The sequence below is a fragment of the Rhinoraja longicauda genome, chromosome 26 (assembly GCF_053455715.1).
Source record: "Rhinoraja longicauda isolate Sanriku21f chromosome 26, sRhiLon1.1, whole genome shotgun sequence".
NCBI classification, from domain to species: domain Eukaryota; kingdom Metazoa; phylum Chordata; class Chondrichthyes; order Rajiformes; family Arhynchobatidae; genus Rhinoraja; species Rhinoraja longicauda.
In genome coordinates this window covers 26,465,296-26,484,785 of record NC_135978.1, presented here as the reverse complement: position 1 = coordinate 26,484,785, position 19,490 = coordinate 26,465,296, and the positions used below count along the sequence as shown (strand labels likewise).

Here is a 19,490-nt window from a genome sequence, read left to right as displayed (position 1 = left end):
TCTACTTGGGGACTCGTCTCCAGGTCCATAGTCCCCACTGTTCAATCCCGGAGTCCCAATCCTGACCTCGAGTGCTATCTGCGTGGAGTTTGCACGTTCTCGCTGTGACCATCCTGTCACTAACGAGAGAGTGGTCCTGATCTGCCATCTACCTCGTTGAAGACCCTCGGGCGATCTTTACTCGGACCTTATCTTGCACCAAAGGTCATTCCCTTTATCGTGTAACCGCACACTGTGGACGGCTCGATTGTAATCGTGTATAGTCTTTCCGCCGACTGGTTAGCTCTGCAACGAGAGCTTTTCACTGTAGCTCAGCGCACGTGACAATAAACCAAACCGTGAGGGATTCCTCCAGGTGCTCCGGCTTCCTCCGACATGTTTGTTGGCAAATTAATTGGTAGCTATGAATTGCCCAGTGTATGTAGGAGAGTGGTAGGATGGGGGGTTGATAGGAATGAGGGGATTCGTTTAGGATTAGTGTAAACGAGCCTGCACCTACCCAGTGGGCCGAATGGTCTGTTTCCATACCGTTTCGTTTCGACCCTTTGACTCATTAACTTTGTTTGGGGGAGAAAGCTGGTAAGGAGAGATTGTGGTGGGCCATAGGGCCTGTTCCTGCGCAGTACTGTGCTATGTTCCATGAATTATCGGTCCTTCAAAGGTCTATTCAAGCAGACGGATCAGTTTATCCGGGCATCACGCTTGGCTGGGATATGCGGGGGTGGGTGCATCATACGGTACGATACGATTCAATACGACAGGACTTCATTCAACCGCGGAGGGAAATTGGTCTGCCAACACTCATAACACACAACAAGGTGCATGAACACTTGAAATTAAAATTAAATTAAAATTGGAAAAACAAGAAAAAGACATGCGACTGTTGGCTGGCTGCCTTAACCGGAACAAACAAACAAACAAACAAACAGACACAGGGTTTTCCCCTGGGCCGAGGATTCTAGAACTAGCGTGCACCCCTATCCCCCCAACACCAGGTCCCCCCTTTGTTCTCCCACTGTCCCTCACGCAGGACCTGCCACGCCAGGTCCCCATTGTTCTTCATCATGCACAGGGAATTAGTCGTCATGTTTGGTGTGGACATTGTGGGCGTAAGGGTCTGTCCCTGCGCTGTTCTGCGCTGTTCTACGGTCCCACGATCTATGTACAGCTTGCAAAGAAATTCCAACGGATCTTGCAGAAAAACTCACCACCATGGCGTCCAAGAAATGGTGGCCGATAACCAAAGGCAGCACCACGGCAACCAGGGAAATAATCTCCCTGCAAAGGGAAGAAGTGTTAAAGGAACCCGGACATAATCGGGGCGGCACGGTGGCGCAGCGGTAGAGTGGCTGCCTTACGGCGCCAGAGACCGCGGTTCCATCCTGGTTACGGGCGCTGCCTGCGGTGAGTTTGTACGTTCTCCCTGTGACCGCATGGGTTTTCTCCGGGTGCTCCGGTCTCCTCCCACACTCCAAAGACGAGCAGGTTTGTAGGTTAATTGGCTGCGGCACAACATTGTAAATTGTGCGTAGGGTAGTGCTAGTGTACGGGGCGATCGATCGCTGGTCGGCACGGACTCAGCGGGCAGAAGGGTCTGTTTCCGCGCTGTGTCTCTCTAGTCTAAATGACCGTAAAGTCATTTGGCTAGCTCTAGGAGTTGCGATGTTTGAAGTTTGAAGAATGATTTTTTTTTAAACTAACTTGTCGGTGGTGAAGATGTGGCCTAGCCTGGAGCCGATAGCCCCCAGGGTCGCACAGGTCAGAGATGCACAGAATCCTGTTCAATGGTAAGCAAAAAAAGATTGGTGAAGAAATAATGTGTGGGAAGGAACTGCAGAGGCTGGCTTACACCGAAGATGGACAGAACATTCTCGAGTACTCAGCGGGTCAGGCAGCACCTCTGGAGAAAAGGAATGGGTGACCTTCTCTGGTCGAGACCCTTCCGGCCAAGTAGTCACCAAGAGTAGAAACGGAAAACTGCCGATGCTGGTTTACAAAATAAGAACACAAAGTGCTGGGGTAACTCAGCGGGTCAGGCAGCATCTCTGGAGATCATGGAAAGGTGATGCTTCCGGTCCGGACCTAAAGTCCCCTCTCCATGTTCTCCAGAGATGCTGCCCGACACGCTGAGCTACTCCAGCACTTTAATTGTTCCCGATGTTGGGGAAGTCCAGAACAAGGGGTCACAGTTTAAGGATAAGGGGGAAGTCTTTTAGGACCGAGATGAGAACGTTTTTTTTCACACAGAGAGTGGTGAATCTGTGGAATTCTCTGCCACAGAAGGTAGTTGAGGCCAGTTCATTGGCTATATTTAAGGGGGAGTTAGATGTGGCCCTTGTGGCTAAAGTGATCAGGGGGTATGGAGAGAAGGCAGGTACGGGATACTGAGTTGGATGATCAGCCATGATCATATTGAATGGCGGTGCAGGCTCGAAGGGCCGAATGGCCTACTCCTGCACCTATTTTCTATGTTTCTATGTTTCTAATTGTTTTTCAAAAACCCAGCATCTGCAGTCCCTTGTGTCAATATATTAGGGTTAGTGCAAATGGGCGGTTGGCGGTTGGTGTAGATCGAAGGGTCCGAAGAGGGGTCCCGCCCGGAAACGTCGCCGATCCATGTTCTCCAGAGATGCTGCCTGACCTGCTGAGTTACTCCAGCACTCTGTGTCCTAGCCATCAATAGCTCCGGGCAATCTGGTCTTAAAATATAATATAAGTTGCCACTCTTTGCTGCTCCCAGCATCCTTGCCACCTGTTTGATTGCAGTGCTCAGACTGACGTGCCTTCTTTGCAATAGACATTAAACCGGTGCCTCCGAAGCCTGTTCAGAATTATCCCACACCAGCACTCAGGTCGATATCGGTGGCACAGCTGACCGCAGTGAAAGCCACGCAGTGGTGCAGCGGGTAGAGCCGCTGCCTCACAGCTCCAGCCGGCCCGGGTTCGACCCTGACCTCCGCCACTGTCTACGTGGAGTTTGCGTGTTCTCCCTCTGACCAGGGGGGTTTCCTCCAGGAGCTGCGGTTTCCTCCCACATCCCAAAGAGGTGCCGGTGTATTGGGACGATTTAGAGGGATGTGGGCCAAATGCGGGCGACTGTGACAAGCTTGTGGAGGTACCTCGGCCGGCAGGGACGATGTGGGCCGAAGAGCCTTTCCCGTGCTGTGTGACTCTATGATTCCATGAGCGCATGACTTACCAATGCAGCATAGAGCAACGCTGGCGGAGTTTTTAGCCTTCTCTGGGTGCCTGGCCCCCAGTGCGTTGCCCACATGCACGCTAGCGGCCACACTGTATCCCAGGGGGAGCTGATGGATAAAGAATACACAGCACCTGAAATGGGGCAACATTGCCCAGAACTACATTGAACATGCAGCACACAAACAGGCCCTTCATCCCCACCTCATCCGTGGCTCACGTTCAGATGTTCTCGGAGCAGAAGTAAGCCATTCGGCCCAACGAGTCTACCCCACCATTCAATCACGGCTGATCTATCTTCCACTCTCAACCGCATTCTCCTGCCTTCTCCCCGTGACCCCTGACACCCGTACCAATCAAGAATCAAGTGGCTTTAATGCACCACAGAATCCTCCTACATCATCGTTATCTCAACTCCCAAACCTTCTGGTCCTTTCTTTTTACACTTTACAGACCAACAAGTTCACGCCCCCCGACCTGCTGAGTAACTTCAGCACTTTGTGTCTTTTTTTTTGTAAACCTGCATCTGCAGTTCCTTGTGTCTCCAAGAGTCTTTGATTGATTCATTCATTGAAAGATGCAGCGTGCAAACAGGCCGTTCGGCCCACCGAGTCCGCACAGAGCAGCAATCACCCCGTATACTAGCGCTATCCTGCACACTAGGGTCAATTTACAATTTTTAAAAATCAAAGCCAATTAACCTACAAAACCGTACGTCTTTGGAATGTGGGAGGAAACCGGAGTTGCTGCCTCACAGCGCCCGAGACCCAGGTTTGATCCTGACTGCGGGTGCTGTCTGTACGGAGTTTGTACGTTCTCCCTGTGACCGCGTGGGTTTTCCTCCGGGTGCTCTGGTTTCCTCCCACACTCCAAAGACGTGCAGGTTCGTAGGTTAATTTGGCTTTGGTAAAAATGATAAAATTGTCCCTGGTTTGTAGAATAGCGCGCGTGTGCGGGGTGATCGCTGGTCGTTGGGTCGAAGGGCCTGTTTCCGCACTGTATCTCTAAACTACACTACAACTGGAGTCTCTCCACACTGGGACCATTCCAGTGAATCTGCTCTCCAACCTCTCCAAAGGCTTTCACTCCATCCCAAAGCCCAGTGCCCAGTACTGGACACCAGGCACAGATTTCTTTAACAACATCCCTTAACTTTGTTCCATTCCGTCTACAATGCTTCCTGTCACACCATCTGAGGAAGGATGTGCTGGCTCTGGTGAGGGTCCAGAGGAGGCTTACAAGCATGATCCCAGGAATGAGTGGGTTAACATATGATGAGCATTTGATGGCACTGGGCCTGTACTCGCTGGAGTTTAGAAGGATGAGGGGGGACCTCATTGAAACGTACCAAATAGTGAAAGGCTTGGATAGAGTAGATGAGGAGAGGATGTTTCTACTAGTAAGAAAGTGTAGGACCAGAGGCCAAAGCCTCAGAATTAAAGGATGTTCCTTTAGGAAGGACTGGGCTTGAACACACTGGAATTTAGAAGGATGAGAGGGGATCTTATCGAAACATATAAGATTATTAAGGGATTGGACACGTTAGAGGCAGGAAACATGTTCCCAATGTTGGGGGAGACGAGAACCAGGGGCCACAGTTTAAGAATAAGGGGTAGGCCATTTAGAACGGAGATGAGGAAAAACTTTTTCACTCAGAGAATTGTAAATCTGTAGAATTCTCTGCCTCAGAAGGCAGTGGAGGCCAATTCTCTGGATGCTTTCAAGAGAGAGTTAGATAGAGGTCTTAAGGATAGCGGAGTCAGGGGGTATGGGGAGAAGGCAGGAACGGGGTACTTTAGGTCTTTAGTCAGAGGGTGGTGAATCTGTGGAATTCAGTGCCACAGAAGGATGTGGAGGCCAAGTCATTGGATATTGTTAAGGCAGAGATAGATAGATTCTTGATCAGTACAGGTGTCAGGGGTTATGGGGAGAAGGCAAGAGAATGGGGTTAAGAAGGAAAGATAGATCAGCCATGATTGAATGGCAGAGTAGACTTGATGGGCCGAATGGTTTAATTCTGCTCCTATCACTTATAAACCTATGAAGAAGCTTGAAAGCATGAAATACTGGGTTTAAGAACAACTTCCTTCCCACCGTCTATTAGACTCTTGAACGGACCTCGTTTATGCTAAGGATGAATTCCCGATCTTCCAATCTACCTTGTGGTGCCTCTTGCACTTTTCTTTATCTGCACTTTCTCTGCAGCTGTAACACTATATTCCACATTCTGTCTCTTTATCCATTTGCTCTATCTGAAGGACTCGTGTGTGGTATGATTTGCTTGCATAGCACACAAAACAAAGTTTGCCAAAGTTTGTATCTCGGTACACGTGACAATAATAAATCAATACCAATACCAACATATTGGAACATCGGTGGGAAATTAATGATTCCAGTCTTGTCAAGGTCTGTGTTCTAAAGAGGCACAGATTTTTTTTCTCTGTGAAAACCTTCAAATATTTTTTATCAGATGCTGACATTCTGCGGTTGCTCCAGCCTTACCATGTATCCTGCTGTTAAAATCTGATAAACGACACACTGGGCTCCAAGTTCAACTTCATCAATTAATCCTATCAATGAGAAACAATTCAGGGAGTGAATAATGGAAAGGTGCAGCCAAAAGATGAGCCTTTTGTGTCCAGGTCAGTCTAAGTCTCAGAGTCACACAGACAGTAACAAGCCCCATTCTCCAATGCTCCAATTTGGGTCTCGACCAGAACCGTCACCCATTCCTTCTCTCCAGAGATGCTGCCTGTCCCGCTGAGTTACTCCGGCATTTTGTGTCTATCTTCGGTTTAAACCAGCACCTGCAGTTCCTTCCTACACTCCAATTTTAAGGAACACACCTCCTCATTTCTTTCTAATTTCTCCCTCGCCCCCTCCCCCACCCCACCCCACCTTTTCCTGTAGCCATTTCCCCCTCACCCCCATCACACCCATTTCTCCAACTATCTCACTTCCTACCCCCCCCCCCATCCCTCCACCTGGCTTTGCATTTAACTGCTGTTTCACTCCTCTCCTCATCTGACACATCTTTGTCTTTTTGTCTCCTTTAATCCCCCATCGTCTCCCTTTCATCTTGAGCACATGCTACTCAAAAACCCTTCTTACCTGTTTCCACCTATCACTTGTGTAGGTAGGAACTGCCCCGCCCGCACCTCTACTTTCAGTCTGAGGAAGGGTCCCGACCCGAAACGTCACCCAGAGATGCTGCCTGACCCGCTCAGTTACTCCAGCCCCTTGTGTCCACCTATCACTTGCCAGGTATTGTCCAGCTTCGGTTTTCCAGCTTTCTCCCCCTGCCCGCCTACTACAATGTGCTTTGATTGAAATTGTAAATTGTAAATTGCCTTCTCGCGTGCAGGATAGTGCTGATGGGCACGGGCTAGGTGGGCCGAAAGGAATATTTCCACGCTGTATCTCTAAATTAAACTTAAGTCTATTGTTAATTCCTGACCAAGTCGAGTGTTTGACAAAGAGTTACAATAGACAATAGACAATAGGTGCAGGTGGAGGCCATTCGGCCCTTCGAGCCAGCACCGCCATTCAATGTGATCATGGCTGATCACTCTCAAGTTGTTAACTTAACTTAAGTTGTTAACTTAAATACCTGCTAGGAAAATTCCGATCTCGTAACTCCACCATTCAAAGCATATCATCAGCATGCTGGGGATGGCCAGCCCGACAAATTGTCCCCACTCCTGCAGGCATTCGATGGACCACCCTACATTTAAAAACATCAGCTCAAGTTCCCGACTCAATGTAGGTAAAGGCAGCACGGTGGCGCAGCTGGTAGAGCTGCTGCCTCACGCCGCCAGAGAACCCTGGTTCAATCCTGACCTCGGGAGCTGTCTGCGTGGAGTTTGCACGTTTCCTCCCACATCCCAAAGACGTGCGGGTTTGTCGGTTAATCGGCCCTCTGAGAATTGCCCCTGGCGTGTAGGGAGTGGATGAGAAAGTGGGATAACATGGAACTAGTGTGAACGGGTGGTCGATGGTCTGTGTGGACCCGGCCCTTCGGCACCGGTTTATGGCGATGAGGCAGAGAATAGGTCAGTGGTTTATTGCTCTTGTTGTTGGACTGTGGGTAATCTTTCATTACACTGCACATTTATGTGTGTGTGACAAATAAACGTGACTTGACTTGAGTGGGAGAAAAGTGTAAGGAAATAACTGCAGATGCTGGTACAAATCGAAGGTATTTATTCACAAACTGCTGGAGTAACTCAGCAGGTCAGGCAGCATCTCAGGAGAAAAGGAATGGGTGACGTTTCGACCTTTGAAGGGTCTCGACCCGAAACGTCACCCATTCCTTCTCTCCTGAGATGCTGCCTGACCTGCTGAGTTACTCCAGCATTTTGTGAATAAATAGGTCAGTGGGAAGTAAGTAGAGGAATGGGAGTAGGCGGAACTGCCCCAGCGGACAGCACAGAGTTAATGGGTTCGGCACGAAGTCAATGGATGAAAGTGGAGACGATGACATGCCCCTTTGTACCAAGTGCGGAATCCTTACCTGCCCACGTGTCCACGTACAGCTTCCTCCATCGGATGTAGAGAAACAGGAGGATGGGTTGGCAGTACTGGGAGATAACATTGGCAGCAGCCGATCCTCTGAAACGCACCAGGTCCACACGTTAGACAATGTTTCGTTTACTTTACTTTACTCTAGTTTCGTTCAGAGATACAGCGGGGGAACAGGCTCTTCAGCCCAACAAGTCCGCGCCGCCCAGCGTTCCCCGCACACTAACGCCGTCCTACGCACACGAGGGGCAGTTTACAATTACACCGAGCCAAATAACCTGCAAACCCGCACGTCTTTGGAGTGTGGGAGGAAACCGGAGATCCCGGAGGAAACCCACGGGGAGAACGTACAAACCCCGTACAGACAGCACCCGTAGTCAGGATTGAACCTGGGTCGTTGCGGCCGTAAGGCAGCAACTCTACCGCTGCGCCTCTTTTTTTTTTAGAGATACAGCGCAGAAACAGGCCCTTCGGCCCACCGGGTCCGCGCCGCCCAGCAATCCCCGCACATTAACACTATCCTACACCAACTAGGGACAATTTTTACATTTGCCCAACCAATTAACCCACAAACCTGTACGTCTTTGGAGTGCGGGAGGAAACCGAAGATCTCGGAGAAAACACACGCAGGTCACGGGGAGAACGTACAAACTCCGTACAGACAGCGCCCGTAGTCAGGATCGAACCTGAGTCTCCGGCGCTGCATTCGCTGTAAGGCAGCAACTCTACCGCTGCGCCACCGTGCCGTGTAGATACGTATATAATATTATGAGGGGCATAGATAGGGTAGACAGTCAGAACCTTTTTCCAAGGATGTCAATGTCCATCACGGGAGGGCATAGCTAGAAGGTGAGAATGCCAACGATTCACCGCATTCACAGAAACACCTCCCCATCTCTGCCCTGCATATCCGACCTGTTATTCTGTGGCTGTCACCCCTGGTTTTACACCAGCGGAAATATTGTCCGCACATCTGCGGAAGGAAAGGAACTGTCGACATATCAGACCTGGCATCTGGACTATAGACTCTACTTCCCTCCACAGATGCTGCCTGACCCGCTGTGATCCTCCAACAGCTCACTATTTGTTCTTATTTCCAATCTCGTCAGAGAGTAATAGCTTCACACAGCATGGAAACAGCTTGTTCGGCCCAACTCGTCCTTGCCTACCAAGGTGCCCATCTAAGCTCGTCCCCTTTGCCGTGCAATTGCTCCATATCCCTCAAAACCTTTCCTATCCATTTACCTGTCCAAGTGTCTTTTAAATGTTGTTATAGTACCTGCCTCAACGACCTCCTCTGGCAGCTCGTTCCATACACCCACCGCCCTCTGAGTGAAAAATCTGTCCCTGACGTCCCGTCTAAATCTTTCCCCTATCTCCTTAAACCTATGTCCTCTCGTATTTGACTTCCCTATCCTAGGTGGCTATTTGCCTTCTCTTTGCCCCTTATGATCTTGTAAACCGCTACAAGGTCACCCTTCAACCTCTTGCACTGCAGGGAAATAAGACCCAGTCTCTCCCAGATCTGGTAATATTTAAGGTAGCACAATGACACAACCCATTCAGTTACTCCAGCATTTTGTGACTATCTTCAGTATAGAAGGATGAGTGGGGATCTTATAGAGACATATACAATTATAAAAGGACTGGACAAGCTAGATGCAGGAAAAATGTTCCCAATGTTGGGCGAGTCCAGAACCAGGGGCCACAGTCTAAGAATAAAGGGGAGGCCATTTAAAACTGAGGTGAGAAGGAACTTTTTCACCCAGAGAATTATGAATTTGTGGGATTCTCTGCCACAGAGGGCAGTGGAGGCCAAATCACTGGATGAATTTAAGAGAGAGTTAGATAGAGCTCTGGGGGCTAGTGGAATCAAGGGATATGGGGAGAAGTTGGGCACAGGTTACTGATTGTGGATGATCAGCCATGATCACAATGAATGGCGTTGCTGGCTTAAAAGGCCGAATGGCCGCCTCCTGCACCTATTTTCTGTGCATCTGCAGTTTTTAGATTTAGATTTAGAGATACAGCGCAGAAACAGGCCCTTCAGCCCACCGAGTCCGCGCTGCCCAGCGATCCTCGCACATTAACACTATCTTACACACACTAGGAACAATTTTTGCATTTATCCAGTCAATTAACCTATATACCTGTACGTCTTTGGAGTGTGGGAGGAAACTGAAGATCTCGGAGAAAACCCACGCAGGTCACGGGGAGAACGTACAAACTCCGTACAGACGGCGCCCGTAGTCAGGATCGAACCTGAGTCTCCGGCGCTGCATTCGCTGTAAGGCAGCAACTCTACCGCTGCGCCACCGTGCCTCCTTCCTAGATTCCTAAATCTAAAAACTGCAGTTCCTTCCTACACAGTTGCTAGAGCTGCTGCCTCACCACGCCAGAGACTTGGTTTGATGTCGACCTCTGTGTGGAGTTTGCACGTTCTCCCAGTGACCGCGTGGGTTTCACCTGAGTGCTCCGGTTTCCTCCCACATCCCAAAGACTTGCGGGGTTGTAGGGTAATTGGCCCTCTGCAAATTGCCCCCCAGTGTGTGGGGAGTGGATGAGAAAGTGGGATAGCGTAGAACTCGTGTGAAGACAGACTCAAAAGGCTGTAATGACTCAAAGGGTCAGACAGCATCTCTGGAGGAAATGAATAGGTGACGTCTCGGGTCGAGACCCTTCTTCAGAATGGGTGACCAGTGTCGGCACGGACTCAGTGGGCCGATGGGCCTGTTTTCATGCTGTATCTCTAAACTAAATATCCTTATGTCTTATTCCCACATGTGCCCATAAAGAAGTCGTCAAGTTTGTGAATCATTGCTGATCCCACTTTTCCTCGTTGCCTGGAGAGATGATGCAAAAACATTCCTGAGGGAAATGGATACTTTAAATTACCGTGGGCTAACCGGTAAAAGTAAAGGGTTTCTTTCCAAGTAGAACAGGGTGGCACGGTGGCGCGATGGCAGAGTTACTGTCTCACAGCGCCAGAGACCCGGTTTCCATCCTGACACCAGGTGCTGTCTGTATGGAGTTTGCACCTTCTCCCTGTGACCACGTGGGTTTTCTCCGGGTGCTCCGGTTTCCTCCCACACTCCAAAGACATGCAGGTTTGTAGGTTGTGTATGAAAATAACTGCCGATGCTGGTACAAATCGAAGGTATTTATTTCACAAAATGCTGGAGTAACTCAGCAGGTCAGGCAGCATCTGGAATTTAGAAGGATGAGGGGGGATCTTATTGAAACATATAAGATAATTAGGGGATTGGACACATTAGAGGCAGGAAACATGTTCCCAATGTTGGGGGAGTCCAGAACAAGGGGCCACAGTTTAAGAATAAGGGGTAGGCCATTTAGAACGGAGATGAGGAAGAACTTTTTCAGTCAGAGAGTGGTGAAGGTGTGGAACTCTCTGCCTCAGAAGGCAGTGGAGGCCAGTTCGTTGGATGCTTTCAAGAGAGAGCTGGATAGAGCTCTTAAGGATAGCGGAGTGAGGGGGTATGGGGAGAAGGCAGGAACGGGGTACTGATTGAGAGTGATCAGCCATGATCGCATTGAATGGCGGTGCTGGCTCGAAGGGCTGAATGGCCTACTCCTGCACCTATTGTCTATTGTCTATTGTCTATTATCTCAGGAGAGAAGGAATGGGTGACGTTTCGGGTCGAGACCCTTCTTCAGACTGATGTCAGGGGGGGCGGGACAAAGGAAGGATATGGGTGGAGACAGGAAGATAGAGGGAGAACTGGGAAGGGGGAGGGGAAGAGAGGGACAGAGGAACTATCTAAAGTTGGAGAAGTCATTGTTCATACCGCCGGGCTGCAAGCTGCCCAAGCGAAATATGAGGTGCTGTTCCTCCAATTTCTGGTGGGCCTCACTATGGCACTGGAGGAGGCCCATGACAAAAAGGTCAGAAAGGTTTGTAGGTTAATTGGCTTCTGTAAATTGTCTCTAGTGTGCAGGATAGAACTAGTTTGCTGGTGATCGGGGTCGACACGGACTCAGTGGGCAGAAGGGCCTGTTTCCACGCTGTATCTCTAAATTCTTTCCGCTAATCATGGATTATCTGTCTGCTGACTGGATGGCAAGCAACAAAGGCTGTTCATTGTACCTTGGAACATGTGACAATAAACTAAACTGTAAACTGTAAACTAAACTTAAACTAAACTTAGCTACCAGAAAGGTAGAATGCTAAAGTGTAGCAAGGAACTGCAGATGCTGGTATATACCGACGATAGACACAAATGCTGGAGTAACAGCGGGTCAGGCAGCATTTCTGGAGAAAAAGGATGGGTGACATTTCGGATCGGGTTAGAAATCTCACTCCAATCCAAGTCTCCACTGGTTTTTACACACGTAATATTACAGCTGAAAGAGAATTGAAGCGAGTTATTACTTACTGAATGCCCAGAGGAAGTACGTAGAGGAGGATATAATTAAATACTGCGTTGAAAATGTTGACCACAAGACCAATGAAGACCTGTGGCATGTTTATGCCCTGGAGTGAGAGAGGCACAGTGTTAGTCCTTCACGGAATGACTGGTGAAAGGGGAAGCATTGCGTCACCGTGAACATATTGGGAGAGGAAGGCACCCTATCACTGCAACATGGCTGGCCTGAACAATAACAACCGCACAAAGGGCCGCACGGTGGCGCAGCGGTAGAGTTGCTGCCTCACCGCGCCAGAGAGCCGGGTTCCATCCTGACCACGGGTGCCGTCGGTACGGAGTTTCTACATTCTCCCCGTGACCTGCGTGGGTTTCCTCCGGGTGCTCCGGTTTCCTCCCACGCTCCAAAGACGTGCAGGTTTGTAGGTTAATTGGCTTTGGTAACATTTCCAAATTGTCCCTAGTGTGATGGATAGTGCTGGCGTACGTGGCGATCGCTGGTCGGCGCGGACCCGGAGGGGCCGAAGGGCCTGTTTCAGCGCCGTATCTCTAAAGTCTAAAAAACCATAGAGGGTGTGAAGGAAGAACGAAGGGAGAAAGTGGGTGAAGTGGAGCCTTTGGCCAGAGTAACAAAGCAGTGAATGAAGATGTGACATTGTGGGTTTTATAAAGAGTGCCAGTGCATCCACCCTGGAGCAGTGGGCATGTGTTAAACCGCCGAAGGGCACCAACTGAAGGATTCAATCCAAGGCAGATCTGCTCACTGGAAAAGGCACCCCACCTTTGGAAGGGATGCAAACGGGTTTACCAAAAGGGTTCTCGGGATCAGGAGTTACAGTGATGGGGGTTCAGTTTACTCAATTATATTCACTTGCCTTAAGTCACTGTTCAGTGACCGTACCTGATTTTGAAGATATTTGACTTCCAGCTGATAAAAAAATATTGCCTAGAGAGAGGCAGAGAGACACCAGTTAGCATCACCAAAGACACACACTTCTGCATGCCTTACAGATACGATCCCATCCACGCTGACCAAAGCATCCTCCTGAGCCATTTGCCCACGTCTGGCCCATATCCCCCCAGACCTTTCCTGTCCATGTCCTGTCCAAATGTCTTTTAAACAAAGTATTTGTACCCACATCCTCTGGGGAGTTTATCCCACGCTGGACCCGTTGGGCCCAAACTTCTCCTGCATTGGTGCAGTGCCCTCTCCTCCCCCACTCCCCCCTCCCCTCAAGCCCTCCAATCCCGACAACATCCTTGTAATCGATCCTGTCCCCTCCTCAGCTTAATCACACCCTTTGTCATATGATGGTCAAACTGCACACAGTATTCCAGGTGCGGTCTCACCAACGCCCTATACAGCAGTAAAATAGTGTCCCAACTCTTGTACTCGATGTACCATCTCAGAAAGGCAAACATACTATGCCCCTTCTTCACCACTTTGTCTACCTGAGTCACCACTTTCAGGGAACTGTGTACTTGTCCCCCTCAGTGTCTCTGTTCCGCAACACTCCTAATGCCCTGTATTTGCTGTCTCTGTCCTACCATGGTTTAGCTTCGCAGAATTTGCACTGAACAGAGTTAAATTCCATCTGCCGTTCCTTTGCCCACATTCCCAGCTCATCTCCAAAGATGTACTGGTTTGAGGTTAATTGGCTTGGTATAATTGCAAATTGTCACGAGTGTGTGCAGGACAGCGTTAAAGTGCGGGGATCGCTGGTCGGTGCGGACTCAGTGGGCCGAAGGACCTATTTCCGCACCGTATCTCTAGTCTGAAGAAGGGTCTCGACCCAAAAACGTCACCCTATTCCTTTTCTCCAGAGATGCTGTTTGACCCGCTGAGTTACTCCAGCTTTTTGTGGTGTCTAAACTAAACTAAATCTGGATTCTGTTGTAACCTGAGACAACCTTCTTCACTGTCCACTACACCACCAAGTTTGGTATCACCGGCAAACATTAGTCACGTCCTCATCCAATACAGAGGTGGTGCAGCAGTAGAGTGCAGTAGGTATGTGCACTATACATTGACAAGACATTGATGTAGTATAATGGCTCTGTTGATTACTAATCCAGTGGGAGATGTGAGTTCAAATTCCAAATTTGGGATTCATTCAAGTTCATTAAAATGAAACACCCTCCTTCTAATATCTGCCCATGTGGCACTGTGGCAATTCTTTTTAATTTTCGTTCTGTGAAGGTATTAACTACAGGCACTCTCTTTAGAAGGGACTTCAGCTTGCACCTAAACATGAATTACATTTTCCAAAGGCAGCACAGAGGCACACCTGGTGGAGGTGCCAAGGACCCGGGTTTGATCCCGACCTCGGGTGCTGTCTGTGTGGAGTTTGCACGTTCTCCCTGTGACTGCGCGGGTTTCTTCCCGGTGCTCCGGTTTCCTCTCACTTCCCAGAGACGTGCATGTTTGTAGGTTAATTAGCCCCCTGTAATTTGCCCCCCAGCGCGTAATTATCAGATGTGAAAGTGGGATAACATAGAACTAGTGTGAGCGGGTGATCGATGGCGGTGTGGACTCGGTGGGCCGAAGATCCTGTCTCAATGCTGTATCTCTAAACTAAACTAAAACAATGGCTGCAGCTGGTCTTGAAGGTTTCTGACCTCAAACTGGCGAAGCAGTACACATTTTGACATTTCAGTAGTTTTTTCTCTCCTTGTCTGTTGCAAAACCTGTTACATCTTCCCCCTTTCACAGTTCTGCTAAAAGGACAGTGAAATATTGTCTGTTTTTCTCTCCACAGATGCCCCCATTACCTCCAGCCTCCGCACCATTTTGCCTGTATACTAAGTGTGTTTGATGCATTGGTTTTACTCACAGGCAGAGCAGGGGAAAATATCTTCACGTACATCTTTGCTAACCTGTTTAGGAAATTGAAGGCGTTGTTAAAAGTCGAAAAAGTATAAGTCTAGCAAGGTCACAGGCAGTAGGGTTCGGCATCTTGTTGAAGCAGCAGGTGGTGATTTGGGAGCAGGGATGGGCAGCAGGTGTGTGGACAGCTAAGACCCATAACGCACAAGCTTTTGCCCAATGAGTAACGGCGCATCTCAACAGGGGAGTGTGGGGAGAAAGGAGAGAGGCAGTGAGAGAAAGAATGAGACAGAGGATGGTGGGCGAGAGAGACGGAGAGAGTAAGAGAGAGTGAAAGAGAAAGAAAGGGAAATGAGAAAGTGCAGAGAGAGGAAGGAAGAATGAGGAGAAAAGGGGAGAGAAAGAATGAGGTTGAGAAAAAGAGATACCAGCGATCAAGACAGATGTGTATCGCACCTCATTCTTCCCTTGCACAATCAAAGCATGGAATAGTCTTCACCCTACTATAGTTATTCAACCAGATGCAACCAAATTTAAGGCAGCTCTTCTCCAAGAAGCCCTTCTTGCTTAAGTCCGTACTCCGCCACCTCCAGTTTAAATTTCATTTGGAATATTTTGGAGGACCAAGAACCAAGACCCAGAGCATGTGTAAAATATCCCTGACTCATGGGGAGCTACTGCCTGTGTCTGTCCTCTCCTTGTAAACTACTGTGACCTCGGGCGCACCATCTTGATGCCACCTCTTTACATTCCACAATGGCAGCATGGTGGCTCAGTGGTAGAGTTGTCGCCTCACAGCGCCAGAGACCCGGGTTGGATCCTGACCACTGGTGCCGTCTGTACGGAGTTTGCACGTTCTCCCTGTGACCACGTAGGTCTCCCCCGGGTGGGTGCTCCCGTTTCCTCCCACACTCCAAAGACGTGCAGGTTTATTGGCTAATTGGCTTCTGTAAATTGTCCCTAGTGTGTAGGATAGAACTAGTGTGCAGGTGATCGCTGGTCGGTGCGAACCCGGTGGGCCGAAGGGCCTGTTTCCATGCTGTAACTCTAAACTAAACTAAAATAACATCTCGACCCGAAAGGTCACCTATTCCCTCTCTCCAGAGATGCTGCCTGGCCCAGTGGGTTATTCCAGCTTTTTTGTGTCTAAACATAAGCACCATTTTCTTTAGTAAAAGTTATAGAGGTCCTCACTTGGCCACCTCGGGGGGCTGCTTGAAAGCCAGCAGGATGCGCTCTGTGTTGACAAGGAGGGCCCAGCAGGGAAAGCAGAATATCATGAGGATGAGAATGCCTCGCTGTAGAATCACACCGATTCTCTTCAAGTTCCTACTGCCATGTGTCTGAAAATGAGAAGACAAGGTTTATATCATATCCTCGTTTGTTCAGGCCCTTTCCAATAACAGCATCCAATCTTAACATTGTTTCCACCCTCAACTCAACACCATTGTTTTTTATTTTTGTACATGCATGGAATTCAGGGGCGGCACGGTGGCGCAGCGGTAGAGTTGCTGCCTTGCAGTGAATGCAGCGCCGGAGACTCAGGTTCGATCCTGACTACGGGTGCTGTACTGTACGGAGTTTGACTTGCGTGGGTTTTCTCCGAGATCTTCGGTTTCCTCCCACACTCCAAAGACGTACAGGTTTGTAGGTTAATTGGCTGGGAAATGTAAAAATTGTCCCTAGTGGGTGTAGAATAGTGTTAGTGTTAGTGTGCGGGGATCGCTGGGCAGCGCGGACCCGGTGGGCCGAAGGGCCTGTTTCTGCGCTGTATCTCTAAATCTAAAAACTGCAGATGCTGGTTTACAACAACAAAAAAAGGCAGGAGAAGGGTCCCGACCCAAAACGTCACCTGTCCATGTTCTCCAGAGAGGCTTAGTACAGATGTTGGGGGCAAGTCATTCAGTCTTCACCCTCAGCTGCAGAGGCTTAGGGACCATTGTGGTGAATTTGGCTTCTGTAAATTGTAAATTGTCCCTAGTGTGTGTAGGATAATGTTAGTGTACGGGGATCGCTGGTCGGAGGGTCAAAGGGCATGTTTCCGCTAAACTAAACCAAACATGCCAATATGTTTGACCCTGAACTGCTTCATTAATTCAGGTGCAATTGGAAATGTCCACATCCATTCAATACGTAGTGTAATTGCTACACTGTGACTTCCAGATCTTTCTTTGCAGAGGTTTGTACTGCTTTGCTCTTGATCAGTGGACCCTGCGGGTATTCACCAGTAACTAATGTCACATTGCCACCCATCATGGGAGCCACCGGCAAATGTTGGAATCAAGTAAACGTCCTTGCCAGTGAGAGAGGGATGCCCGATTCCTCTGCACAGTTTGGTGTTCACCTGCACTGACCTGAGAGAGGAGTGTGTCGCACGTTGAGGCCAACCCATATCCAACCGAGATGGCCGACACATTGATCATCTACGCAAAAGGCAAGGGGAGAAGAATTAGCAGAGAGTGAGTAACATTGTTGTGGTTGCAAGCAAAGGGTTGACTATGCAGACATGGACAAAAGGCAGCACGGTAGAGTTGCTACCTTACAACGCCAGAGAACCCGGGTTCGATCCTGACTGCAGGTGCTGTCTGTATGGAGTTTGTACGTTCTCCACGTGACCTGCGCGGGTTTTCTTCGGGTGCTCCGGTTTCCTCCCACACTCTAAAGACGTGCAGGTTTGTACGGCCACAAATCCTGGGCATTCCCTTTTCTCCCCTCTCCAGTTGGACACAAGATACAAATGCTTGAAAATATGTACCATCAGATTCAGAAACAGGTTCTTCTCTGCTGTTATCGGACGACTGAAAGGTCCTGATATAAACTAGGGTGTGGCCCCGATCTCCCAACCTACCCCATTGAGGACCTTGCACATTTTTTTTAAATCTGCACTATCACTGGACCTGTAACGCTAGAATTTTCGTACACTTTATTCTACACTCTGGTATTTTCCTCTTTGCACTACCTGTTGTACCTGTGTGCGCCTTGATTGTATGATGTATGATACAATACAATATATCTTTATTGTCATTGTACAGGGGTACAACGAGATTGGGAATGCGCCTCCTATACGATGCAATAAATTAATTAGCTAGTCAGTATTAATTTAAACAACCCAATGAAACAAATTGGAACAGTCTTAAAACAGAATAAAGTGCAAGTAGATCTATGCCGGTTCACAGGACCGAATGATTTGACTAGATAACGCACAAAGTTTTCATACTGTATCTCAGTAGTTTAGTTTAGTTTAGTTCAGAGATACAGCGCGGAAACAGGCCCCTCAGTCTACCGATTCCACACCGCCCAGTGACCCCTGCAAACTAACACCATCCTACACACACGCACCTGGGACAATTTCCATTTTTTTAATACCAAGCCAACTACCCTTCAAACCTGCAGGTCCCTGGAGTGTGGGAGGAAACTGAAGTACAGGTGACAATAATGAACCAATATCAATCAATATGTAAAAACAAAGAACTGCAGATGCTAGTTAATACACAGATGTCACCTCTCCATGTTCACCAGGGATGCTGCCTGACCAGTTGCCCTCCAGTACCAATCAAGGCTTGTTCAGAACGTTGGGAGTGTTGTAAAGGATGGATGGAGATAGAGAGGCAGCAGATTTTTACTTTAGTTTAGTTTAGAGATACAGCGCAGAAACAGGTCCTTTCAGCCCACCGGGTCCGCGCCGATCAGCGATCCCCGCACATTAACACTATCCTACACACACTAGGGACAATTTTTACATTTACCAAGTCAATTAACCTACAAACCTGTACGTCTTTGGAGTGTGGGAGGAAACCGATGTTCTTGGAGAAAACCCCACGCAGGTCACGGGGAGAACGAACAAACTCCGTACAGACAGCACCCATGGTCGGGATCGAACCTGGGTCTCCGGCGCTGCATTCGCTGTAAGGCAGCAACTCTACCGCTGCGCTACCGTGCCGCCCCAAAGATGTACACATGGAGCTTTCAGAGTGTGGTTAGACTTCAGATTTATACGTTATTTATTCTAATTGATGAAATTCATAGCGTAGATGTTTCACATTACAGATAGAGTTGTTTAGTTTAGAGATACAGTGCGGAGAGTCGCCCTTGGGCCCACAGACTCCACGCCGACCAGCGATCACCCCGTACACTAGCACTACTCTATACAGTTGGGACAATTCACAATTTTTACCAAAGCCAATTAACCTACAAATCTGCACGTCTTTGGAGTGTGAGAGGAAACCGGGGCACCCGGAGAAAACCCACGCAGGTCACAGGGTTGACGAGCAAACTCCGTGCAGACAGCACCCGCAGTCTGCTGTAACTCTGCGTCGCACTGTGACAGAGTCTGCAGCGAATACCCTTCCCACTCTGCAAGCCTACTCTTTCTCATTGTGGAGATTCACTTCATATTTGAGCCCACACTGAACCTCACTTACTAAAAATGCTTTTCAGCGTTCGATGGGTCAGGCAGCGTCTCTGGAGAAAAAGGAATAGGTGACATTTCGGGTCAAGACCCTTCTTCAGCATAAAATATTTGTTTTACATGAAGAACCTCCCACGGTTTATCAAAAGACAAG

General features: G+C 48.9%; 1 protein-coding gene across 1 annotated transcript in view; it reads right to left on the bottom strand.

Annotated features, from left to right (window-relative positions):
- Positions 1–19,490, bottom strand: part of LOC144606289 (multidrug and toxin extrusion protein 1-like) — a 36,829-nt gene that overhangs the window by 8,316 nt on the left and 9,023 nt on the right. Inside the window, exons 3-13 of the mRNA XM_078422237.1 lie at positions 17,283–17,351; positions 16,123–16,271; positions 14,936–14,978; positions 13,003–13,047; positions 12,114–12,211; positions 7,712–7,809; positions 6,809–6,922; positions 5,701–5,768; positions 3,200–3,308; positions 1,702–1,777; positions 1,209–1,278 (exon numbers count right to left, since the gene is read on the bottom strand). Coding sequence (XP_078278363.1) covers positions 1,209–1,278; positions 1,702–1,777; positions 3,200–3,308; positions 5,701–5,768; positions 6,809–6,922; positions 7,712–7,809; positions 12,114–12,211; positions 13,003–13,047; positions 14,936–14,978; positions 16,123–16,271; positions 17,283–17,351 — 939 coding nt within the window. The remainder of the gene's footprint in view (positions 1–1,208; positions 1,279–1,701; positions 1,778–3,199; positions 3,309–5,700; positions 5,769–6,808; positions 6,923–7,711; positions 7,810–12,113; positions 12,212–13,002; positions 13,048–14,935; positions 14,979–16,122; positions 16,272–17,282; positions 17,352–19,490) is intronic.